At 41.6% G+C, this 27,192-nt stretch overlaps 1 protein-coding gene across 3 annotated transcripts in view; it reads right to left on the bottom strand.

Moving 5' to 3' along the window:
• The window catches only part of VPS53 (VPS53 subunit of GARP complex), a 140,421-nt gene that overhangs the window by 12,170 nt on the left and 101,059 nt on the right, over positions 1-27,192 (bottom strand). For all 3 annotated transcript variants that reach the window (XM_026016052.2, XM_072747920.1, XM_072747919.1), the window contains 2 exons: positions 12,771-12,919; positions 7,318-7,387 (listed from right to left, as the gene is read on the bottom strand). In XM_026016052.2, the coding sequence (XP_025871837.1) occupies positions 7,318-7,387; positions 12,771-12,919 (219 nt within the window). The remainder of the gene's footprint in view (positions 1-7,317; positions 7,388-12,770; positions 12,920-27,192) is intronic.

Below are 27,192 nucleotides of genomic sequence, written 5' to 3'. Positions count from 1 at the left end.
TACTTCCCAGAGATATATTATATGCATAAATAATTGTGGAGTCTTAAGTGACAGGAAGAGTTTTGGATGAACTTGACAGAATTCTCTAGGTCTCCCATGTCTTGAGAGATGTGACATTTTCAGTTCCTGACCAGTCACAATACAATTCTGTTCTCACCAGACAGCTAAACAGATGGAAACCTTGGTCTCAGGTTTGACAAAAAGCCATGAGGTCAGAAAAGGCAAGAGCTAGTCTGACAGACTTTGCAGCTGTCTGTGGGAAATGCAGGTAAAAGGCTTCATTTATCATTAAAAGCTGCTGGTTTTCATCTTGGAAAAATAGCTAATAGTTCATCTCCTGAGGCATGGAGCATTGGGCAGGTGGTGGCCATTAGCCAAATTTGTTTGAGCCTCAGAGAAAATTTTGGGGGTGGCATAGCTCATGTTGTTTGTGTGCTACTGGGATGCAAGGCTGGCCAGCGTGCTATGTATGTGGAAGGTAATCACCAAGCAGTGGGAAGTCTGAAGGGTTGATTTCTTCTTCTTTTAAAAAGATTTATATGAGAGAGAGTGAGAGAGAGAGCACGCATGAGCATGAGTGAGGAGAGGGCCACAGGGAGAGGGCTAGATCTCCAGGAGATTCCCTGCTGACCATGGAGCCCAATGTGCAGCTCGATCCCATGACCCTGAGATCATGATCGGAGCCGAAATCAAGAGCTGGATGCTTAACTGACTGAGTCACCCAGGAGCCCCTATTTTTCCCTTTTAGAGCTTTAATACACCTGGAATTGATTTTTTAAAAATCGAGATACAATTCATATATAATATTCATTCTTTTAAAGTACAGTTGAGTGTTGTTTCGCTTTTTTCTTTTTAGTATATTCACAGGTTGCGCAACCATAATCACTTTGTAGTTTCAGAACATCTCATCACTCCACAAAGAAACCCCATACCTCTCTGGAGTCATACCTTGTTCCCTCCCCTGGCTTCACCAATCATGAATTTCCTTTCTGTCTTTCAGATTTGCCTCCAGGATGCCTGGATGGCTCAGGGGTTTGAGCATCTGCCTTAGGCTCAGGGCGTGACAGGGGATCTGGGATTTAGTCCTACATCGGGTTCCCTGCAGGGAGCCTGCTTCTCCCTCTACCTATGTCTCTGCCTCTCTCTCTGTCTCTCATGAATAAATAAATACAATCTTTTAAAAATTATTTTGATTTCCTTTTTGTCTTATTGTTCTAAACAACAGAACTTCAAGGCCAACATAGGAGAGAAATGGCTAGAGAGAAAAGGTAGTAGCAGATATCCTTGTCTTATAGTGTGAAGAGAAAATCTTTCTATAATTGACCTTATTAATTATTAAGCATGTTTATTGTAGTGTGTTTTTCATGAAATGATTCCTTGATTTCACAAGCTTGCTTGATCCTCCCATCTCCACAGCCTTGGTGACCTTGCTGCTGGCTGTAAACTCCTCTGGGGTGTGGCTGTGCCTGTCTCTTTGCTCTGTGTGGCATACACGGCAGGACCCTTTGACTGAGTGACAGAAGAGCTCAAGCTCTCAGAGGGAAGGATGGTCTCATAGAAATCAACGTGGGCTTAACAAGATGGAGAAAAGTGAGTGGCTGGGTAGGTTAGAGATTCAAAAAGCTCTTGAGGAAGAGAAAAGTTCTGTGCAAAAGGAAGAAAGCTTTGCTATTGGGGCAGCAGTACATGCATACAAAAATTGGAAAGGGAAAGTTTAGTTTTTCTGAATGCTAAGTTCTTTTTTAAGTAGGCTCCACACCCACTTAACATGTAGAACATGGGGCTTGAACTCATGATGCTGAGGTTAAGACCTGAACCGAGATCAGGAATTGGACGCTTAACTGACTGAGCCACCCAGGCACCCAAGTACATAAGTTCTACAATCAGAAAATCTAGAAGGAAACCAGTTTAATTTCAGGATGCATGGGGTTTTATGTCAATTCTTAAAATTTTATTTTGGATTACTCATGAGTGGGGTAACACCACTGTTATTTTTTGGTAAATTTGGTTATAATGGAGAGTTTTAAACACATATGAGGTAAACAGAATAAGATAATGACTCCTTATTGCACTCATCATTCAGCTGCTACCACCAAAGACATGTCATTCTCATCACACTGCATCTATGCCTCTAATCCAGTGGCTCTCACGGGGGTGGTTTCACTATACTCTCACTCGTGCTCAGATGTTTGGCAATGTCTGGAGATATTTTTCTTGTCAAAATTGGAAGGGTGTTGCTGGCAGCTAGTGGGTCATGGTGAGGGGCACTGCTAAGCATCCCACGATGCACAGGACAGCCCCACAGCGAAAGGTTCTCTGGCCCAAGATGTCAATAGTGCAGAGGGTGAGAAACTCTGCTGTCATCACTCTCTATCCTTCACTTAATTTTTTTTTTTTTTAGGTAAAATTTGAATGTATTTGAATGTACAATTCTTACTGTTTAATTCTGACAAATGGATTTAGCTTTCTAATGCACACCCTCTCCTAAGTTTCTGTATATAACTTTTATCAGATTCAATCATCTTCTATTCTACTTTGCTGAGTTGATGGTGATGTTTTTAAGTCTATTGCCTATGGGGGCGCCTGGGTGGCTCAGTCGGTTGAGTGTCTACCTTTGGCTCAGGTCATGATTCCAGGGTCCTGGGATCGAGCCCCAAGTCAGGCTTCCTGATCAGTGGGGAGCTTGCTTCTCCCTCTCCTCCCTGCTTGTGCACTCTCTTGCTACCTCTGTCGCTCTCCCTCTCAAATAAATAAACAAAATATTCAAAAAAATAAACATAATGGGGATCCCTGGGTGGCTCAGCAGTTTAGCACCTGTCTTCAGCCCAGGGTGTGATCCCGGAGTCCCGGGATCAAGTCCCACATCAGGCTCTCTGCATGGAGCCTGCTTCTCCCTCTGCTTGTGTCTCTGCCTCTCTCTCACTCTCACTCTAATTCTCTCTCTTTCTCTCTCTCTCTGTGTCTCTCATGAATAAATAAAATCTTAAAAAAAACCACTATTGCTTATGGGTATTACACTGTTATCAATCCACTTGCTTTTTATTTATTTATTTTTTGCTTTTTAAATTAAAAATTTTTTTTTGCTTTTTTAAACTTTTTTTTTTTTTTTTTTTTTTAAAGGGGTACGTAAAAACACATGGCCACACTTAGGAGATCTACTGAGAACTGTGCCCAAGAATAACCATCTTATTTTCCTTGGTGTTGGGCTTAAAAAAAAAAAGTCTAAATTTTGCCTTAAATATTTTTTCCATATGGTTTTGAATTACGTGAATTTTTAAAGTCAATATGGTCACAATGTAGTGTGTGTGAATATATATATATATATATATATATATATATATATATAATGATGGAATATTACTCAGTCTTTTTTTTTTTATATTACTCAGTCTTAACAAGGAAAGAAATTTTGAAAAATGGATAAACCCTGAAGATATACTAAGTGAAATAAACCAGGCACAAAAGGACAGATACTGTACCATTCTACTCATATGAGGTATGTAGAACAGTCATATCCATAGGGATAGGAAGTAGAATGGTGGCAGCCAGGAGGGAATGGGAAGTTACTGTTTAATGGGGAATGGAGTTTCAGTTTAAGAAGATGAAAAGGTCTAGTGGATGGTTACACAACAATGTGAATATACTTAATACTACTGTGCACTTAAAAATGGTTAAAATGTTCAATTTTATATGTTTTACCACAATGAAAACAAGGTCGATATGTATATAAAGATAATATAAAAGAAACTAACTTCACAGGCGATTTATTGCTCAATATATTTTAGAGTCCATAAATGACAGATTTAGAAGGGGCAAGTGAGAGTCTGATTCAGTGCTCTCTTAATGTATGAGGAAACCGAACCCAGAGTAGGGAAGCAATGGCTCATGATCACAGGGATCATTAACAGCAGAGTGACGACTGGACCCCAAGTCTCAGGCTCCTTTTTCCCACACCATATTGTGCTGCTTTCTCCATGGTAAATTTGTGCAAATGGATTCTATTTCTACTGTGTGCTCAGTCACAGATACCATCGCCATAAGACTAATTAATGACCCTGCAAATCCCATAAGATTCTCTGAAAGATCACTATCTAGGAAGAAGTATTATAAATATCAGTATGGTTCAGTTCCATGTGCCCTTGCAATTGCTCAAGAGGACTCTGGGGCCCACAGATAAATAATTCACTTTGTAGTAATCAGGAAGAGAATAAATCAGGAAGAGAATAAAGAGCAGGAAAATGTCTCCTTTCCTATTTTCTGCACAAGTGCTGGAGGTAATCTAAATTTAGGATCTAGTGCCTTTGTGATCAAGCAAAGGCAGCTGAGATTAGGCTAAATCTTAGTTTCAATTCCACAGCTTTTGTTAAAGCTTGGATTAGAGGTGCTACAAGACCTGAATCAGAATCTGTTGCAGTCCTTGTTAATTAACTGATTCCTATGGTTCTGCTGCCCGAGTAATCATGTCTACAGCTATATGACTGCTTAGGTTTCTAAGCCCAGATACTCGGGGCAAGCCATGTACCTGGCCAAACCTGAACTTCATGTAGGAATCCATCAAGGGTCACACTGCCCTTCAGTTCCTACCCATATCCTCTTCCAGGCTGGGCTCCCCTATTACCCACTCCCATTTGCCTGGTGAACAAAGTAAAATCCCAGCTTCACAGATGGTTTTCTCATCCACATCTCAAAGCAGAAGTTAATACTGGCCAAACTGGTATTTTTCTGAAAATATGTGCTTTGACTCCAAGCTGATTATTTTAACATTCTTTTGAAGAAGAGAAAATCTGAGGAACATAGATATGGTATTGGATTTATGTGACAATATGAAAATATCATGGTTATTAGGCACTAAATCAGCTAGCATGGCCCAGACAAAGCTGCAAACTCATGAAAATATGTTCCCAAAGAGTCAACATTATTATGTTCCAGTGGCTTCTGCCTGGAGACAGAAAGTTAGTAACTCATAACTCTAAAGCTTCTCTTAGATACACAAATCATTACTCCACATCCTCTCTGATTATGCACAACAGCGAAGTAAACAGAATAAATTCCCAGTGAAAGTGTGCTAATGAAACTGGAGACATGCCGGGGCATTATTCTGCTGTTTCCAATGGAGAGAATTAATTCTATGCTTACAGCATTCAAGAGGCAAGAATTTCAAAACACTGAAACTCTACAGTCAGACACAGTTGGTCAGTGTCTGTCTGAATCCAGGCAACCTCCCAGGAAGTTTTCTGAGACAATACTTTTGACTGGCTTTTAAAGTTGGTCATCCAGACAGCCTGCAGCAATTAGCAACTAGATGTCATACCAGGTAAGATGGTTACTGAAAGCAGAAACAAAGTTATGTTCTTGGTCTGAGCAAGCCTAAAATTAGTAAGAGCTGGCATTTGTTGAGGGCTTAGTATGTGCCAGATGTTGCATCCAGCACTTTACGTGCACTATCTTGTTTAATCCTCACGATACCCTGTAAGGTGGTACCATGATTATTCCCATTTTATAGATGAGGAAACTAATGTGCTGGGAGGTTTGTCAAAGGACAAACAGTTGTTATGTTGCAGAGCTAGAATTCAGTGGCAGACCTTCATGAACCTGGACCCCAGGATCTTCATGCTCACACCATACTGCTTTTTCATAAGCTAGGAAGGTGAGAGCCTTACAAAAAGCCTGTAAGACAGCGTGCATGTATCAGATCCAAGAGATTCCTGATATTCACAGCTATTACATGTCCAGCTTTGATACTTCACGAGAGATCCATGATGCCCTGGGGCACATGCTCACTTGCCATCTTCCTGAGGTGTGACTCAGCTCAGCAAAGCTGAGGGCCCAGGGTGAGGGCAAGTTACTGAGCTGGGAAAGAGTGGAGCCTCTGCCAAGTCAACTAATTTGGTGGAAGAGCAAGACTTATGGAAATGTCTTGTATTATGTAAACTTGCTTTAAAATGTGGTTGGGAGTTCTTTCAAATATAAAAAGTAATTGGAACAGGTTAAATGTTGCTACATACAGGTCTAGGGAGGATTTATTTTAATGAATATAGAAGAATCATTTATGATCAGTATATGAATAGCTTGTATCTAAACAGGTATTTGTCAAGAATTAGGGGCTGACTATTTTATTTTGTTTTGTTTTGTTTCTAAAGTAGCTTAAGGGATCCCTGGGTGGCGCAGTGGTTTGGCGCCTGCCTTTGGCCCAGGGCGCGATCCTGGAGACCCGGGATCGAATCCCACGTCGGGCTCCCGGTGCATGGAGCCTGCTTCTCCCTCTGCCTGTGTCTCTGCCTCTCTCTCTCTCTCTCTGTATGACTATCATAAATAAATAAATAAATAAAATTAAAAAAAAAATAAAGTAGCTTAAAATGTTCTCCACATTCAAGCTGCTCAAATTTCAGAAAGTCTGAAATAGGTGGTAGTTGAAAAGAGGTGACTCTGCTGTAGCATATAACTCAACTCATCAGTGTTCAGGTGACACAACCTGTGAGGAGCTATCTTGAAGCACAGCATTCAAGTGAACGGAGTGGGGCTGATCAAGGAAGGCTTCTGGGAGGAGGTGAACAGTTCTCGGTACCAAAAAGATAAGCCTTTCTTTGCTTGCTACTCTGAAGTGGTATCTGGCCAGCCACTACTATAGGATCCAAAATAATCCAGAGGAGCCTTTGCTGCTCCCTCTGCCTGGCTTTTTTTCTCCTAGTTCTTCTCAAGAGCCAGCTCTCAGAGGAGCCTTCTCGGAGCAACCAATCTAAACTTATTACTCCTACATGCTCCTAAGATATTCTCTCACAGATCCTAGCTTTATACCTTTTAACATAAGTTAAATCTTCTCAGGACGCCTGGGTGGCACAGCAGTTAGGCGTCTGCCTTTGGCCAAAGATCCTGGAGACCTGGGATTGAGTCCCACATCCAGCTCCCTGCATGGAGCCTGCTTCTCTCTCTGCCTATGTCTCTGCCTCTCTCTCTCTCTGTGTCTCTCATGAATAAATAAATACAATCTTAAAAACAAACAAACCAAAACTATCTTCTCATTTGTTAATTCACATCTTACCTTCTCTTCTTACTTGTATGTGAGCACCACGAAGAAGAGATCTTTTCTGTCTTGTTCACTGCGGTACAACCTGCACCCAGTGGAATGCCTGGGTACTTAGCAGGTGCAACAAAAATGTTTTAAATAAGTGGATGAATTAAGCTGCCAGATCATCCTCCTGTCCCCAGACAGGGGAAATCAGCAATTTTATTTCTCCAGAGTAAATCCCTACTGGAAAGGTTTGTATATGACTTATGACAAAAGCTGTAAGAAAAAGGCCCTGTACCAATTTACCTCACCTGTTCTGCTCCCACCATGCTAATTGGCTTGCACTTGAAGAGGTGGGTGATGAACTTGGGAATGAAGGAGCTGTGGATAAAAAAAGAAGGCAAATTAGGCTTATTCTCTCTCTTTAAAGATTTTATTTATTGATTGATTGATTGATTGATTGAGATAGCATGCACAAGTGGGGAAAGGAGCAGAGGGATAGGGACAAGCCAACTCTATGCTGAGGGCAGAGCACAACATGGGACTCGATCTCAGGACCATGAGATCATTACCTGAGTTGAAATCAAGAGTCAGACACTTAACTGACTGAGCGAGCCACCCAGGCACCCAGGCTTATTCTCTCTTTGGTAAAGAACTGCAGAAACTTTTTTTTGAGGCCGCACTTCTTTCTATAAGAAAGCTGAGAAATGGAGGTAGACACTACTGTGGCCTCCCAGCACCCATTGTTTTCTTTCTTTGCAGCCAAAACTTGGTTTTATTTAGGTATATGTGGTTTTTGGATGCTGGGGAAAAGTTGTTCTCTACTAAACTGCAGACGTAAATTCTAATTAGCCTCAGCCAGTCAGAACATGGCATTTCTTGTTGACTATTGTGGGTCCTGAGGTGGGGACATGATCTAAGCCAGCCAATCAGATTGAAGGAATGGACTTCACTGAGTGGCAGGGAAGACTTTCTCTCCTTCTTCAGGGTATTCTTATGTTTGGATAGAGCATCTACAGCTGACATTTTACCACCATACTAAGGATGAAGTCAGCCTCAAGAAGAGCAGGGTAGAGTAAGGAACTTGGGTCCTTAATGACATTGCTGAACCACTGAATCAACCATCTTTGGATGTGTCCTACCTGGGACCTTCTGGTTATACGAGATACAAACTTAATCTTATGTTTAAGTGAGTTTAAGTAAGGGCTTCTATTACTAACAGCTGAAAACACCCTAATAGATATGACAGTGAGATAGCTAGAGGATGTTAAACACAAAGATAGAAACTAATTACTGAGGCGGTAACTGTCAGAACAAGGGGAAAAAATACATGATCCCTGAAAAATTTACTGAGGATGAAAGGGCAAGCAGATTTGAAAAAGGGAGAATAATTTTATATTTTTACTTTTTTATTTAAAAAAGATTTTATTTATTCACTTGAAAGAGCAGGAATGGAGGGGAGAGGCAGAAAGAGAAGCAGACTCCATACTAAGCAGGAAGCCCAACTTGGGGTACATCCCAGGACCCTGGGATCATGACCCAAGCCAACAGAAGATACTTAACCAACTGAGCCACCCAGGCACTCCAGGAGAATTATTTTATTTTATTTTATTTATTTTATTTTTTAAAAATTTATTTATGATAGTCACACAGAGAGAGAGAGAGGCAGAGACACAGGCAGAGGGAGAAGCAGGTTCCATGCACTGGGAGCCTGACGTGGGATTCGATCCCGGGTCTCCAGGATCGCGCCCTGGGCCAAAGGCAGGCACCAAACGGCTGCACCACCCAGGGATCCCTCCAGGAGAATAATTTTAATAGACCAGGAGGGCTTTTTAGAAAAAACTGCAGGGCCTGAATAGGGAAAGCTGAGTTGTACAGGTGCAGAATGGAAGGTGTGGGAGAGAAATGCCTATAATCATGGCTAGGCCCAGAGTGGACTGACCAGGAGAGCATAGGGTCCATGAACAAGGAAGGATAATAAAACAGGATCTGGAAGTCAAGATAAAAAGGCTGGCTAGCACCCTCCTCTCCCACTCTTCAAAAGCTGCTCTCAGTGCCATGACTTCACTTTCTCCAATCCCTCTACACATTCGTGCCTGCTCAAATACTCAAAGAAGTACCAGACACCTCAGACACCTCACTGGAATAGCACTGGCACCTCAGCTCTAGTATATCCAGGACTCAGCCCCACCCTAGAACGCAGGCTCAGTGGACCCGATCTCATCTATCCAGTCATCCAAGCCAGAAACCATGAGTTTGCCGAGACTGCTCCCTTGGCCTTCCACCCCAACATCCAATCAGTTCTCAGCCCTTCCCCTGAACCCCCTTACCCCATCTCCTGATCAAACCTACCACAGCTGCTTCAAATGTTTCCTAACTGGTCTTGCTGTCTTCAGCCTCCTCTTTTCTAATTATCAGCTGCCAAAGGTATTTATTGCAGATGCAAATATGCTCAAGACCTTCCCTGATTTAAAATTCTTGTAATGGCTGCAGACAAGGCCTTCCTTGATTGTCTTATTTTCCATCCTTAGCCTTAGCATGCTAAGCTGTGGCACCCTATGCTTGATTCTGCCAGCTATGTAACACTGCCTTTATGCCTTTGCTTACACTGCTCCCTGTGTGCAGAATGCCCTTCATTATGGCCTTGTGGATCAGTAGACACACATCTCTTGCACCCCGCTCAAGGACCTCTCTCCTTATGAAGCCTTTCCTCAGTCACCTCTACCGTACTCTACATAGAGTCCACAGACCTCCAGCCTAGCATGTAACTTCTTTTCTGTACCTATTTGCTTGGGTGTTTATTTCCCTTTACCTGATTTTAAGGGACCATATCTAGTAAGCCAAAGCATTTAATTCTGTGTCTGGAACATAGCAGGTGTTCAAATGGCTGCATGTTGAATAAAGAATAAAGAGTAACAAACTAAAATGGTAGCAGTTGCCACTTTTTGATGTCAGCTTGGTACCAGCACTTTACCAGGAAGTTTATACGTGACTTTTCATTTTTATCTTCAAAACCACTATTAAGAGATTTGTCTTATTATCCCCATTACTGAATGGAAGAGAATCAGCTTAGTAGATGAGGGAGGCTGCTTATGGTTCAAATAGCAGGGTTTGTTTTAAAATATTTATTTATTCATTTGAGACGTGGAGAGGGGCAGAGGGAGCCAGAGAGAGAGAATCTCAAGTGGACTCCCCACTGAGTGCAGAGTCCAACTAGACTCCCATAACTTTGAGATCATGACCTGACTGCAACCAAGAGTCAGACACTCAATCAACTGAGCCACCCAGGCATCCCTCAAATAGTAGTTGTTTTTTTAAGATTTTATTTATTTATTTATCTATCTATCTATCTATCTATCTATCTATTTATTTATTTATTGGGGGGGGGGGCGGCAGAGACACAAGCAGGCTCCATGCAGGGAGCCCAGTGTGGGACTCGATCCTGGGACTCCAGGATCACGCCCTGGGCCGAAGGCAGGCGCTAAACTGCTGAGCCACCTGGGCTGCCCTCAAATAGTAGTTTTAATCAAGGGTGATCTTGATGTCAAAATAGGAAATACTGTTGTGCTTCAGAGACCAGATGGAGGCAAAAGGAAACATCCATGGCTTTGCATTGGTGAGATAAGAAAGAAAGTTAAAGGGAAAGAAACATAAACTCCAGAGATCAGATCTAGGGGGATGCTTGCTGATCAAGGAGAACAGGGACCATGTAGAAGGGATTCTTCAGGGCTCTAAACCAGAGCCAGGCCAAACAGGTAATGTGAGATTGAATTCATGACTAATTGCAATAGTACACGCAGTTTATAACCTAAGTCACTTCTATCTCAAGTAGGCTTTGGTTGTACCCTTGAACTGGCTCTATGTGCTGGTCTGCAAGAGTGGGGTGAGGAAAATATAGGGACCAGAAACATGTCACAGGTGGGGGGTAGACGGGAGGAGAGAATTCTCGGCAATATGATGGGTAACTGATAGGTAACTGCCCAGGGCTTCTCCAGCCTGTGGGATGGTAGCAACTATTACTCTTGCTGGGGATGGATCTTCCCACAGCACTACCTCTGAGGTTTCTACTCTTGGCTGGGATTTTACAAGGATGAGAGGGTACCATGGATTAAATCAGAAAACCACTTTTTCTATCAGAGGTAAACTTTTCCAGATGTGAGAGATGGGCATCCTATTCCTAGCTCACCCAATATGAGCATAGTAAAAAAAATTAAAGGGCTCTGAGAGAATGTGAGGCTGATGCTGGGGCTAGCTAAGCAAATGGACCCTTTACTCACTTTAATATGAGCTCAGTTGGACCTTTGTGCAACCACACTGGAGATTTCTGGCCACAATAAAATTTTACAAAGATACTGTTTTTACCAAAGGTATGGGAGTGTCACAACGTGATTTATCAGCAATGCTTTTAACACACACTGATGAGCACTCAGAGAGTGAAGGGAATATCAATTCCTGGTTCATCTGCCATATTGCAAACATTAATGCCTCCCTGGAGAGTCCACTTGATCCTTTCTTGACAAACTGGAAACTGAAGCTTATGCCACAAACCCCTCCATAATTGTTGTTCCTTAGGGATTTATTTGTGAGGGAGAGAGAAAGCCTTAATTGAATACAAAACAGGAAAGATTTGGAGAAGACAGAAGCCTGGAGCCCTAAATCCCCCCTTGGGACTTGGATGAGGACAACTTAAATACAGTAGCTTGGAATAGGCTGACCTTCCTGAAGCCCTTCCTTGAGACATGTGCCAAAATGCTTGTTTGCTTGCTGGTCAGAGGAGGCATTGGCCTTCTACACTGCCTGGTCTCAGAGGAAACAGTGCTACAGCCAGATGCTGACTGGCAAAGGAACAAACCATTTCCCCACTTCCAAACTTCAGACCAGTAATGGCCACACATGAGGACATGTTAGGAAGACACGCAGCACAAGTGTTCACTTCATTGCCTTTGGCAATGGAACCCTCTGACTTGCTCTTCCCTGTTTCTAGTACCTTCCCTGGACTCAAGGATATCCAGAAGCAGATAAATTCTGGCAGCCTCAGTAATAAGTACTATGGGGAAGGAGGAAGAGAATGCTTAAAAGAAATAGAACTGAGGGTTCCTACCCTAAAAAAGCTTATCATCTAGTTGAAGAGACAAAATATATACATGAAATCACTAAACAATAATTTTAATTATCTAAACCTGTGGGGAAGCAGGGACACTGTTATGTCCACATAGTTTCCCCAATTCATTTCTGAGTTTGTCTTCATGTGGTTGACTGTATTGCTTTTACTGTTGTCTGTGACTTTAAGTAGTGAATTTAGTTTTATTCTTCTTCTTTGGGGTACAAGAAAATTAGATGGCTATAGGCACCAGAATAAGCCCCAGCTAAATGGTGGGACATCTGGATTGGGAACATGCTGGTGGTAAGTATGGCATTCAAAATAACCCAGTGAGGGAATCCCTGGATGGCTCTTTAGCGCCTGCTTTCGGCCCAGGGCGTGGTCCTGGAGACCCGGGATGGAGTCCCACATTGGGCTCCCTGCACGGAGCCTGCTTCTCCCTCTGCCTATGTTTCTGGCTTGCCTCTCTCTGTGTGTGTGTCTCTCATGAATGAATAAATAAAATATTAAAAAAAAATAATCCAGTGATGAGAATGTTCTAGGGGTACCCGGTGGCTCAGCTTGTCAAAGGTCCAACTCTTGATCTCAGGGTCTTGAGTTCAAGGCCCAGCATGGAGCCTACTAAAAAAAGGGAAAAAGAATAATGAATGTTCTAGGACTTACTTTGCAAACTTAATGCAGAATTGAGTGAAGTATTTCCGTGTGGAAGCTAGGTTGTCACGGATGATAGGGACATTCTGCTTAATGTGAAGAATGACAGAGGTGACATAAGGGCTCTGGTCACCAACGTGTTCCACATTCTGCCACTGCATCTGAAAATAGGAGACAGGGAGGACAAGCCTTTAGATCTTTCACAGGAGGACAGTCTGACCCATTTCCGGGAAGAGGCAGGTGGGGTGGCAATGAAGCTAGAGCTTGCTATCACCGCTGCCATTTCATCTTGGGTAGTGTGTCTTACCCAGTCTGTTGTGGCTAGGCATGGATAAAAACAAGTAAGCCCATCTTATCCTGGCCAGTGAGGTGTGACTTCAGTACTTTCTCTAATCTGTCCCCCTCATGCTTGAAATAGCCTTCTCTTCCCATCTAAGTGGCCATCCTATAGAGGAACTCTCACCAGGCAAGGGAACTGGACTGTCCTGAAGCTGTTCCACCAGAGAGGGGCCATGGGAGGACACGAGAGGGGCATTCACTTGTGAGCAGGTTGGTAGCTTGGGAGATTGGAGGTGGTTGGGGCTAAGTGAAATGAAACCTGGATGAGAGTTACTTAGGTCTTTCTCTCAAGTAAATTGTAAGGAGGGGAGGATTTTGAAAAAAGGGAACTAGACATCAGTGTGAAACTTGCTTCAAAACAATCCAGAGTTTGGAGGAGTAGATGAGAGAAGATTAGTGAAGCCGGGTGATGGGTCCATGAAGTTTATTATACTGTTTTCTCTACTTTTGCACAAAATTGAAATTTTCCATAATAAAGGATTCAAACCTTGCTCCTAAAACCTTTGAGATTCTATTGGGGTTTCAATCAAGGAGGAAAGAAGATCTTGGGAATTCCAAGGGGTGCAGATCAGAGGGCATGAGGAACAGGGCAGGGACTATGGGTGGCAGGCATGGGGCAAACCAGCACCATTAAGAGGACCTGAGTGGTCCTTAACCAGGCCATGAACAAATGAGAGACCTGCTTGCCTCAAGCTCTGACCATCTGCGAATTAGGAGAAAGGCTCTAGGAAATGTCTATGGCAAATCAGGGAAAGAAGCAATGCTGCAGGGCCTCTCCCGCCTTGGATACACACAGAAGAGAGACAGTGTGGGCTCCCAGCCTGCCCCAAAGCTGCCAGCAAACGGGCACTTTAATCCTGAAAAGAGCAGGAATGTGCTGGAAGACATCTGCTGAGTCAGCCTCTCAGAATGGAGCGCTGGGTTGTCTGTTAAAAAGATCCCAAGCCAAACACAAACCATATAATATGTTCATAGAAGGAGGGCAGTAGTTCTGAGGCCTTGATGTCTCTGGCAAGAAAACACTATTTTTTATGGAGCTCTTGGGGAAAGGAAAAATTCAGTACTGAAGGAACTTGTTTAAAAGAATCATATCATACATGGATGACTCCCCAGCTCCTGGGAAGCTTGAGTGACTCTGTTTTGCCCTATGTTTCTTCAAATCAGCAGTAATACTTATATTTTGAAAGCTGTAGGTATGTGTAAGCATATAAAAAAGCAGGAAGGGACTTCCGCCTTCATTTTAGAGATAAGAACACCAAGGTCCAGAGATATTAAGTCTTATGCAAGGTTTCACAGCAAAGTACCACATAGAAAAAGTCTCGAAGTTTTTTTATTTTTTAAGATTTTATTTATTTATTCATGAGAGACAGAAAGAGAGAGAGAGCAAGAGAGAGAGAGGGGCAGAGACACAGGCAGCGGGAGAAGCAGGCTCCACGCAGGGAGCCTGATGTGGGACTTGATCCTGGGTCTCCAGGATTAGGCCCTGGGCTGAAGGTGGCGCAAAACTGCTGAGCCACCCAGGCTGCCCAGTCTCTAAGTTTTTACTGGGGGAAATCAGAAACAAACAATGGAGAAACAGTAGAAAATTCTGTATGAATTGACTTTATATTCTAACGCTTCAGTTATATGTAATGTTCTCATTATCTTTTTATCTTATTCAAAAGGCTTCTTTTTCTATCTGATTTTTAGACATTTGACCCATTCAAACAGTGAGCATCCTGGGTGATCTTAAATGAGCTCACAGGGTGAGGCCAAAGTTGATAGATGCTGTTAATGTCTGTATTTCATCTTCTTTTCCCCAGCTCCATAGCAACACCTGGCACAGAATGCCCTGGGCAAACACAGTCATCTGGGAAGGGAGCTTGATGCCCCTTCCTCCAACTGCCATGAGGCTCTTCCACAGTAATGACTATTGTTTCCCTATTGGCAGCATATTATATTTCAACATCTCAAAAAAATTAATAAATAATTATCTAACAGAAGACAACCATAAAGGGAGGTGGTGATATGCCTTGTCATTGGTTACAAATCAACTCTGAGGCAAGATGGAGCTTGCGCCGCTGGACTTCCAAGTTCCTGCTGATGAGCCAACCCCTCTTAATCACCACTGGCCACATCAGTACATACCCACATTTGGAATATATGTGAAAAGATATGATGTGCTTTAATACATTAGCACATCCAGTGGTCAAGTGTATTAGTATTAGCAAAAGTAAAGTGGATTTGTGATTTTAAATTTAAATCAGCTTAAATGACATAAGAAAACAATGTAAAGTACTGGAGAACAATGAAAATTGATACTGGTTTCACTATTTAAAAAAAGGAAATTCTGCAAAATGTAATTAGTAGTGATTCTGAGCAGTCACTGCCTCAAGTGGGCTGATGCTTGCCATCACCCATCCTAGATGACTTAGGGTCTGAGCTGTAACCTGAATGACTCAAGACACTGACATTAGGACCCACCATATTCAGGTCCCTTTGCCCAGCACTTTGCATCCATTGTCTCATTTACTATTCATACATGAGCTCATTTGGTTCTCACAGCAATCTTATAGATGAGGAAAGTAAAAAAGCTCAACAAGATTAGGTAATTTGCCCAAAGGCAAGGTAACTTGTTTGGTAAATGAGAGAGTGGAGACAAACCAATTCTGTCTAAAGCCTAAGCACTGTAACATCAGGCTGTTTCCTTAGGTGCTTGTTTAAAAAAAAAAAGAGAGAGAGAGAGAGAGAACAAAAACATTTACTGGGCCTTATGCAAGGTAAGCTGTGTTTCTCAGGGAGAAGCTAATGAAACACATAGTGATCAAAGTTCTCTTTCAAAAAAGGCAACAAAAGGTAGCTTGCACTAAAGAAACAAATATCCTGAAAAGCCATCAGTAGGAATAAAATAAAAATTCCAACTTTTCCAGGTTGGATCTGACATTTAAAATTTACCCCTCCCTACTTAAAAGTTTTTCCTTTTGTGCTTTTTATTTAGGTAGGGTTGCATACTACTGCTACTATATACACAAGAAATACAGTTTACAAAAGCTGTAACTAAGATATAGGATTCACTGAAACTGCACACAAGGAAATGATCACACTTAGCTATATAGAGAGACTGGGGTCAGGGGCACAACCACGATTTCTGCCACCTGAGGACAGCATGTGTGATTGATATTAATACTTTACAGGGAAGCCTGGGGAGATAATCACTTCCTAGAGAGAGCCCGCTGTAGCAGAGAATTTTGACCAATCCACCAATCAGAGTACAGGGCTCTACAATGAGCTTACTTTGGAACTTGTTTTTATCTGTTGCTATATGAAGCTTGGAGAGAGGCCTCCTGAGAAACTACTGTTCCTCAAAATCAAATTCCCACCTATTCAATTTAAAAAATATTTTATTTATTTATTTGAGATACAGAGTGAATGAGAGAGAGAAGGCATTAACAGGAGGAGGGACAGAGGGAGAAGGAGAAGCAGACTCTCTGCCAAGTGGGGAGCCTGATGCAGGGCTTGATCCCAGGATCCTGGGATTACAACCCAAGCCAAAGGCAGATGCCTTGGGACACCAGGTTGCTCAGTGGTTGAGTGTCTGTCTTCAGCTCAGGTTGTGATCCCGGGGTCCTGGAATCGAGTCCCACATGGGTCTCCCTACGAGGAGCCTGCTTCTCCCTCTATGTCTTTGCTTCTCTCTCTGTCTTGCATGAATAAATAAATAAAATCTTAAAACAAAAACAAAAAAAGGCAGATGCCTCACAAATGAGCATCCAGGTGTCCCCCACCTATTCATTTTGATCACGGAGCCAGAGAAATATAGAACACAGACTGAGACTTGTGGATTCTGGGAATATTTTGGGCAATCAGAGTCTAGTGTTGTGATTTAGGCTGCTGGGCCACTGGGCCCAAAAAATGGCCTTTGCCCAAGCAACACACATGCACTCTAATGCTTGTCTGGGCTACTTTTACTCCTATAACAGGCGTTTGCTATATTTATAGGTATCTTGTGCATGTATAGCGCTGGACCAAGCACTGTGTAAGAAATAAAAAGGGAGAAGGAACATTTTTTGAGCATCTACTATGTACCAAGCATCATGTAGCTGACATTTTCACATGAACTTACTGCCTACAATAATACAGTAAATAAGGTAATATTACTCCTGCTCTATAGATAAAACAGACTTGAGGATAATAAGTGATTTGTCTAATGAAGCATAACTGATAAGTTAGCAGGGCTGAGATTTAGAAATTGGTATGTTGGGATGCCTGGGTGGCTCAGTGGATGGGCGCCTGCCTTCGGCTCAGGTCGTGATCCCAGGATCCAGGATCAAGTCCCACATCGGGCTCCCTGCGTGGAGCCTGCTTCTCCCTCTGCCTGTGTCTCTGCCTCTCTCAGTCTGTGTCTCTATGAATAAATAAATAAATCTTAAAAAAAAAAAAAAAAGAAATTGGTATGTCTAACTCCAAAGTCCACCATGTTCTTTCCGTTTTACCATGTTGCTTTTCAAAAATGTTACCATCTTACAAGAACTTGAAATCAGCTTACAGAATTGAAGTAGGCAAAATCTATGTATGAGGCTGTAGTATGCAGTCATGTGGTAGTGGTGATGGCAGTGAAGAGGACAAAGATCCATGTTCCTTGACTACAAGGGGAAAATCAAGAAGATCCAGAATAGACAGTGGTATAAGAATGGCTTTAAGAAGATAAATATGTATATTTTTCCTACTCAGTGCTACACCAATGGGAAGGTGAATTTATACAACCTTTTCTTTTTTTAAGATTTATTTATTTATTTTAAGAAAGAGGGTGAGCTGAGGGGCAGAGAGGAAGTAGATTCTCTGCTGAACGGGGAGCCCCATGCAGGGCTCAATCTCCCAAAAGGAAGATCATGGCCTGAGCTGAAACCAAGAGTCAGATGCTTAACTGACTGAGCCACCCAAGTGCCTTTATACCCTTTCTTAAAAGCAACTTGATGGGGATCCCTGGGTGGCTCAGTGGTTTAGCTCCTGCCTTCGGTTCAGGGTGTGATCCTGGTGTCCCAAGATCGAGTCCCACATCGGGCTCCCTGCATGGAGCCTGCTTCTCTCTCTGCCTATGTCTCTGCCTCTCTCTCTGTGTGTCTCTCATGAATAAGTAAATAAAATATTTAAAATAAAAACAAAAATAGAATTTTTTTTAATATTTTATTTTATTGGGATCCCTGAGTGGCGCAGCGGTTTGGTGCCTGCCTTTGGCCCAGGGCGCGATCCTGGAGACCCGGGATCGAATCCCACATCGGGCTCCCGGTGCATGGAGCCTGCTTCTCCCCTCTGCCTGTCTCTCTCTGCCTCTCTCTCTCTCTCTATCATAAAATTAAAAAAAAAAAAAAAAATAAAATAAAATATTTTTTTAAATTTCTTTCTTTTTTTTTTTTTTTATAATAGTCACAGAGAGAGAGAGGCAGAGACACAGGCAGAGGGAGAAGCAGGCTCCATGCACCGGGAGCCCGATGTGGGATTCGATCCCGGGTCTCCAGGATCGCGCCCTGGGCCAAAGGCAGGCGCCAAACCTCTGCGTCACCCAGGGATCCCCCAAAATAGAATTTTTTTAAAAAGAAAATTTAAATCACTCATATTCCAATTAATAGATTTATTTCAGTCTTTTTATGCATGTATTTTTAAAATATAAGTTCATACTTTATGTACTTATAATTTTTTTCTCATTTAGTAGGTTTTAATAGTTTTCTATGACATTTAATTCAGAGCTACAGTAATTTTAGTGATTGCATATATTCCATAGTACAGAGTGTTTGTTAAAACCATAACAATAGTTAACATTTACCATGGAATGAATACCTGACAAGCACTATGTTAAGAGTACTCCATATGTCATCTTTCAGTAACTGTCCAGATTATAGATATTATCATCCCAATTTTATAACCAAGAAAACCGAGGATCAGAGAGGTTAGGTAACTTAGCCAAGTCACACACTTAGCAGGTTGAACAGATAGCGTTTGAACTCTGGACTAGCAGACTCCAGATTTCATTTTAAGTATTCTAATGTACTTCTTCCCTTAAAATATATGTAATCAACTCACTTTTGATAATTATTTCATTTAAAAACGGTCTTGTAAAGGACAACCTCATGTGTGTATGTGTGTGTGTGGGTGTATATGTGTGCATGTGTGTATTTTCTAAACATTCATAATTATTAACATCTAATTAATTTCCTTGAATTGTAGAGATCAAATGCTATGTAAAATGCTAAGATTTTTGGCAGAAATTTTCAAATTGTTTTCACCCAGGCAGCTCCCAAAATCTGTATTTTTAAAAATGAAGGGATCCCTGGGTGGCGCAGCGGTTTAGTGCCTGCCTTTGGCCCAGGGCGCAATCCTGGAGACCAGGGATCGAATCCCACGTCGGGCTCCTGGTGCATGGAGCCTGCTTCTCCCTCTGCCTATGTCTCTGCCTCTCTCTCTCTCTATCATAAATTTAAAAAATAATAATAAAAAAAAATAAAAATAAAAATGAAGGGGATTTGCTTTGGACATAATGAAAAAGAAATCTCTTTTATAAAAAAAGAAAGATGTGCTTTGATTGTAAGTGGTAATGAATGTGAGATTTCTTAACCATGGAGTTTTGTGGGCCCCCTGAAATAGATCTACATTTTAATGACTGAGGAAAATGAGAACAGATTTAAAGACTGTTCTAGCTATTTCAAATGTCTTTGGGGGATAGGAATGCAGCCTCCTAAATTAGTACATGCTCACAATCTTGAAACCTAATAGAAATTACATGCCAGACTGTAAGAAAATTTAATTTGTTTAGTTTTTTTTTCTTTCTTTTCCCCTAAAACTACCATTAATGGGCAAAAAACTAAGTGTGTTTGATTTTGGACAGAGAGATTCTTTTGACCCAGTGATGTGAATACCCCTAGGATAAAGGATGTAGTGAGGAGGGTATCATGGGACCAATGGTCTCTTTTTAAGGAAGGCATAGGATTTTTAAAAAATCCTACTTATAAAGCCTAATTACAATGGGTGGTTCCTAAGAATTTATAGAATTCACATTTAAAAGACAGAACTTGGGATGCCCGGGTGGCTCAGTGGTTGAGTGTCTGCCTTTGGCTCAGGGCGTGATCCCGGAGCTCTGGGATTGAGCCCCAGGATCGAGTCCCATATCGGGTTCCCTGTGTGGAGCCTGCTTCTCCCTCTGCCTGTGTCTCTGCCTCTCTCTCTCTCTGTGTCTCTCATGAATAAATAAATAAAATCTTAAAGAAAAAAAAAAAGACAGAACTCTTCATATTTCCACTAAAGCATTCCAAACAACTGGTTTTTCAAGAATCAGGACTTGGCTTTATTTCTGGCTTCAGTGTTATAAGGCTATATATGGCTTTGGGCATATTATAAAAAAGAAAACAAACACACCAGAATGACTTTTCAGGGAGAAATATGCAAAGCAGACTGGAATATCTGGGTTGGTTGCTCAGCCTTTTTTCTCCCCTATAGGAAAGTCATGGTATCAGATAAAGAAAAGCTGAAAGCTGAAGACAAATACCAAACAGGATGCTTGTGAATGCTTGAAGAGCTCATAATTAGCCAAGCATGAATATTTACATGAACTCAGCAATACTGGGCACACATTGATTTAGGGACCCACCCACCACTTTTAGGCAAGTTACTTAAGCTAATTTTGCCTCATTTCCACCTCTGCCAAAAGGACTTACTCTTACTTGGTATGTATGGTGTAGTATGTTCCTGCATAGACAGACCTGAATTTGAATCCTGGCTCTCCCACATGCTATCTAAGAGATTTGGGATAAGTGACTTAACTTCTCTGAGTTTCAGTTCCCTTATCTGTGAAAGGCAGAAGGAAATAATTCAAGTACCTTATAAATTTATGATCAGAGTTGAATAAGATACTGCATTTGGGTGCTGATTCCTGGTTAAGTGCTCCATAAATAATAACTTACTGTCATATCATAGAGCTCATCTAAGAAAATAATGCAGTATAGGAGGGGAAAGTGGTCTGAAAGGTAATTCTGACATAACTTATCCACAACATTACTGTAATCTTTTTAAGATTTTATTTATTTATTCATGAAAGATACAGAGAGAGAGAGAGAGAGAGAGAGAGAGAGGCACAGACACAGGCAGACGGAGAAGCAGGCTCCATGCAGGGAGCCTGATGTGGGACTCAATCCTGGGACTCCAGGATTATATCCTGAGCCAAAGGCAGACTCTTAACCGCTGAGCCACCCAGGTGTCCCTCTTTTTTGTTGTTTTAAAGATTTTATTTATTCATGTGAGATACAAAGAGAGAGGCAGAGACATAGGCAGAGGGAGAAGCAGGCTCCCTATGGGGAGCCCAAAGCAGGACTCGATCCCAGGACCCCAGGACCATGCCCTGAGCCAAAGGCAGACAGACACTCAACTGCTGAGCCACTCAGGCGTCCCACATTACTGTAATCTCAAAGTTATAGTTTCAGAGAGACCATTAAACTCTTACCATCTTTTACTTCCTCCATAAGGGCCTGGCTTATTTAAGGCTGTTCCTGTGTATTTTCTATCAAACTTTGCCACTCTATATTTTCCTCCCTTCTTCCAGCAGCAGGTCTCTTGCCTACACTTTGGGAGCTAACAGCTAAATGTGGGTATTTCCTATTTCTGACGTTCCTTCAATCAGCTCCAGGATGTTACTTGTTAAAGTAAGAAGCCTTGTTATTGAGTACTATCAAGGAACATCATATCTTCAACAGCACTGGTACATACCCAAAGATTTCAGAGTCTATGATCCTGCCAATTCCTATAAACATACTCTATGTCTACCAGCTCCATCCAGCTAAATCTGTTCAGTGGGGTCATCTATATCTCACTTTGTCACCATTCTCTCATTAAATGGGGTCTACAAACTTTAGTTCTTTCTTCTTCCTGCTCTCTTTACCTTCAAAATCATTCAGTGAATATTACGAATATTCAGTGAATATTAAGCTATGCTATGGATATCCAAAAGTGAGTAAGACACAGCCCTCAAACTGTTTAAAGCTTAATAGAAGAGACAGATATAGAAAGAATTGTATAACAAAGTAAAGAGATAATCTAGGTACTGTGGTGTCTTTTAGGGAAAAGGATATTGTGGATGAGACAAAAAATGGGGACACTGCAAGAAATCAATTTATTATTATTATTATCATTGAGGGAGGTGGGTGGGAGGAACAGAGGGAGAGGGAGAGAGAGAATCTTAAGCAGGCTCTACATCCAGCATGGCGCTTGATCTCATAACCCTGAGATCATGACCTGAGCCAAAATCAAGAGTTGGATGCTTAACCGACTGAGCCACCCAGGCACACTTGCAAGAGATCAAAATAGCCAAAACAATCTTGAAAAAGAACAAACTTGGGAAGATTCATACATCCTGATTTTAAAGCTTGCTATAAAGCTACAATAATCAAAACAGTGTGGTACTGCATAAAGACAACAGAATATAACTGAAAGTCCAGAAATAAACTTGTATATCAATGGTCAACAGATTTTTGGCAAGAGTGTCAAGACTGTCCATTGGGTAAAGAATAATCTTTTCAACAAATGGTACTGGGATAGCTGTATATCTACATGTAAAGGAATGAAGTTGAATCCTTACCTCACACTATGTACAAAAATTAACTCGAAATGGATTGAAGGTCCAAATGTAAGAGTTAAAACTATAAAAAGCTTAGAAGAAAATACAGGTGTAAGTCTGTAATTCTGGATTAGGCAATGGTTTCTTAGATATCACGCTAAAAGCACAAGCACCAGAAGAAAAAATATAAAAACTGGACTTCAACTAAACTAAAACTTTAGTGTTTCAAAGGACATAATCATGAAAGTGAAAAGACAGGGCAGCCTGGGTGGCTCAGTGGTTTAGCGCCTGCCTTCGTCCCGGGGTGTGATCCTGGAGATCTGGGATTGAGTCCCATGTCGGGCTCCCTGCATGGAGCCTGCTTCTCCCTCTGCCTGTGTCTCTGCCTCTCTCTCTCTCTCTCTCTCTCTCTCTGTCTCTCTCTGTCTCTCATGAATAAATAAATAAAATCTTAAAAAAAAAAGTGAAAAGACAACCCACAAAAAGGGAGAAAATATTTGCAAATCATATATCTGATAAGGGGTCTAGTATTCAGACTATAAAAGGACTTTTACAACTCAACAAAAGGATAACCCAATTTAAAAATGGGCAAAGAATTTCAATTGATATTTCTTGAAAGAAGATACACAAATGGCCAATAAGCACACGAAAAGATGCTAATGTCTGAGTAATCAAAGAAACAAATACAAACTAAAACCATAGTGAGGTAGAATGCCTATTAAAAAAAAGGCATTGGTAAAGGTATGGAAAAATTAGAACCCTTGTACATTGCTAGTGGCAATGTAAAATGGTGTAGGTACTCATGGAAAACAGTTTAGCAGTTCCTCAAAATGTTAAGCATAGAGCTACCCACACAATATAGCAGTTCCACCCCTAGGCATATATGTGAGAATTAAAAACATATTCATACAAAAACTCGTACATGAATATCCATAGCATTATTCATAATAGTTAAAAAGTGGACATAACCCAAATGTCATCAACTGATGAACAAATAAACAAAATGTGGTATATTCACACAATAGAATATTATTCAGCCAGCAAAAAGGGAGGAAGTACTGATACAAGATATTGCAAGGATGAACACTGAAAACATTAAGCAAAGTGAAGAAAGCCAGTCACAAATGGCCACATACTGTATGATTCCATTTATGTGAACTGTCCAGAATAGGCAAATCCATAAAGAAAGTAGATTAGTGATTGTTAGGGAAAGGAGAAGTGAGAGCTAATGAGTAGGAGGTTTCATTTTTTGGTGTGATGAAGATGTTCTGGAAATACTGGTAGTGGCTGCATGGTCTTGGGAACGTACTAAAACCCACCGAATTATATGCTTTAAAAGGGTGAATTTTGGGGATCCCTGGGTGGCGCAGCGGTTTGGCGCCTGCCTTTGGCCCAGGGCGCGGTCCTGGAGACCCGGGATCGAATCCCACGTCGGGCTCCCGGTGCATGGAGCCTGCTTCTCCCTCTGCCTGGGTCTCTGCCTCTCTCTATCTCTCTGTGACTATCATAAATAAATAAAAATTAAAAAAAAAAATTAAAAAAAAAAAAGGGTGAATTTTGTGGTATGTGAATCATACCTTAATATTTAAAAAGGGGACGGATATGAGCTAGATCTTAAAAGATGTGCTCATTGGGCAGATAATAGTGGGAAGAGAATTCCAGGCAGAAAGAACAGAAAGAGAAAAGGGATGGAACACGCCCCCCCCTCCCCCAAGTAACGCATCCAGGGAAGTAGAAGTGGCTCAAAGATGGGACACCTGGGTGGCTCAGCGGTTGAGCGTCTGCATTCGGCCCAGGGCATTATCCTGGGGTCCTGGGATCGAGTCACACATTGGGCTTCCTGCATGGAGCCCGCTTCTCCCTCTGCCTGTGTCTCTGCCTCTCTCTCTCTTTGTGTGTGACTCTCATGAATAAATAAATAAAATCTTAAAAAAAAAAAAAAAGAAGTGGCTCAGAGGCTAGAATATAGGTATATGTGCAGGAGTGGCATATATAATGGGACAGATAATCAAAGTGGGACAGATAATGAAAGCCCTGCATGTTTCCCAAGGACGGGGTTATGGGGTGCCTTCAAGTGAGAACAGGGCCTCTTCCTAGGAGAATGACAAAACTGAATTGCTTAGCTCAACTCATTTTGTCAGAGAAGCCTCCTATCTTCAACTCAGAATCATCTAACAATTCCACTCCAAGTGGGCAGGCCCAACACTCATTTTCTCACTATTTATAAAATCCATTTATTTACAGAATCAATTATTCAAAGTTTTCTCCCTACCAGATTATAAACTCCTCCAGGGCAGCCCATTTCCTGTTTTTGATCTTGACTATGTGAGCGCAAGTACTGAGTACTCTGGGAAAGAGACTCGCAATTTTGACAAAGTTCTGAGCTTTCCTAACTTTATAAATCTTTGCTCAGACTGTCACCCTGTTTGGAACACCCTCCTGATCACAAATTTGTTCAAAACTTCACCATCCGTCATGGTCTATTTCAAATGCCACTTCTTAAAAAGGTTTTCTTTGCTTCCTCACCTGGCATGAAGAGATACGAACACTCCTCTTTTAAAGAGGACATATTTTGTACTTTCCCCCATAATTTTTTATATTGCTGTTTTGAGCATTCCTCTTATCTCACACATCTCTTACCCTACACTATGTGGAATCTAAGCACCCTGGGGTAAGGTCCATGGTCTTTCCCGACTTTGCAACTCCCAGTACCATGCTGGGTAGAGTCTGAATTGAACTGTCCAACCAAAGGCAAAAATGATGGAACCAGAGACAAAAATAGGCATTATCACAAAACCGAAGTTTTAAAAAAACCTTAAAAGAAACTATACAAAACAGGATGCAGGCACAAATAACAGAGTGTGTGTTGAATCAATTTGTGACCACTTGGCTTGTTTATATCTGGTCATTTTCATCACATGGATTTCATTTCACTAAAACTCCAAAGACTCAGACAAAGAGTAATAGTCTCCCAGCTGCTGCTTTCCCTAGTCTGTGGTTTTCCTATGATATAAACAAAAGATTCTGGAGGTATGGTCTCTGTTAATATTTGCTGGTGTGAGTCTGGAGGAGAAATGGGTGGAGGTGGGGGAGTGTGAGGGAAATCCACTAATGAACTGACAGTTCATAAAAGCAACACCTGCAGTGTTAAACCCCCTACAACTGTTATTTCACTGGGAAAAAAATCCACTCTTCCTTTGGTAAATGTAAAAATTCTTTCACCAGCTGCATTCCAATCTAAAGTGTGTGGCAGTTCAGGAGAGATGGCAGCTGGAACAGATCACATGCAGGATATAGTGAATGCTCACCAGCAGTGAAGGGATAATCAGAGCCCACAGAATGAATCTTCAGAGCCTGTTCCTTTAAGAAAAAGGGTTAGCCTCAATTTGCCTGCATATGTTCTACTCATAAACACCAAGAATCCTGGAAATACAGGTGGAAGGATCAGCCTTTTGAATAGACACTGTGACATCAGCTATTCAGGACTCCCCACTTAGCTTCATAAAACTCTGCAGCTTAAGTTTTGGTTTGTATCCTATTTTCGTTAAATATTTACAATCTACTACGAAACCAAATTCAGACCAAACGTGTGCTTACACAACCTTGTGACATGGCCACTCCTCCTGATAAGACTAGTTGTCCTCAGGCCACTCTCTTCGTGCTCTGTCCTTGTAACAGTGGGAGGCAGAGAGGCACATTGCACATACCTAGGAGTTAACTTGGGCACAGAGAGGTTATGTGCTCAACACTCACAAAGGAATGAGGAGAGTTAGGTTTGACTCCAAAGCCAGTGATTTTTCCACTGTACTGTGCTACTGGCCAGTATGCTCCAGAGAAGTTCTTTCTCCAGAGTTTGTAAGAATGCTACAAGAGTCTGATAACTTGAGAACAAGCACTGGCAAACATCTACTATAAAGGGCCAGACTGTAAATATTTAAGGCTTTTTGAGCCATATGGTCTCATTACTTAATTTCTTGTTAATTACTTAATTCTGCCATTGTAACACAAAAGCACCCTTAGAAAGCATATACATGAATAAGCATGGCTGTGTTCCCATAAAACCTTATGTACAAAAATAGGCAAAGGGTAAGACTTGGACTGCAAGCTGTAGTTTGCTGAGCCTTGCTCTAGAAATTCTAGAGTGGACAGCTTCATGTCATTTAGATTAAAAATTAATAAAGAGGGCAACCCAGGTGGCTCCGTGGTTTAGCGCCACCTTCAGCCCAGGGCATGATCCTAGAGACCCAGGATCAGGTCCCATGTTGGGCTCCCTGCGTGGAGTCTGCTTCTTCCTCTGCCTGTGTCTCTGCCTCTCTCTGTGTGTGTCTCTCATGAATAAATAAATTAAATCTTTAAAAAAAATAAAATAAAAAAAAATCAATAAAGAACTGCGTACTTCCAACTTAACTAATCAAGAAACAAGAGTCTTCTATATCCTATATGGTCCAGGTACTTTGAGAATTTACATTCTTTTAGGAAGAAAAGATACAGGCACATAAAAGCCAAATAGTAACACAA

The sequence above is a fragment of the Vulpes vulpes genome, chromosome 2 (assembly GCF_048418805.1).
Source record: "Vulpes vulpes isolate BD-2025 chromosome 2, VulVul3, whole genome shotgun sequence".
In the NCBI taxonomy this organism is placed as follows: Eukaryota; Metazoa; Chordata; class Mammalia; order Carnivora; family Canidae; genus Vulpes; species Vulpes vulpes.
Note: the sequence above shows the minus strand (reverse complement) of the source record. Positions and strands in the feature narration are given on the sequence as shown.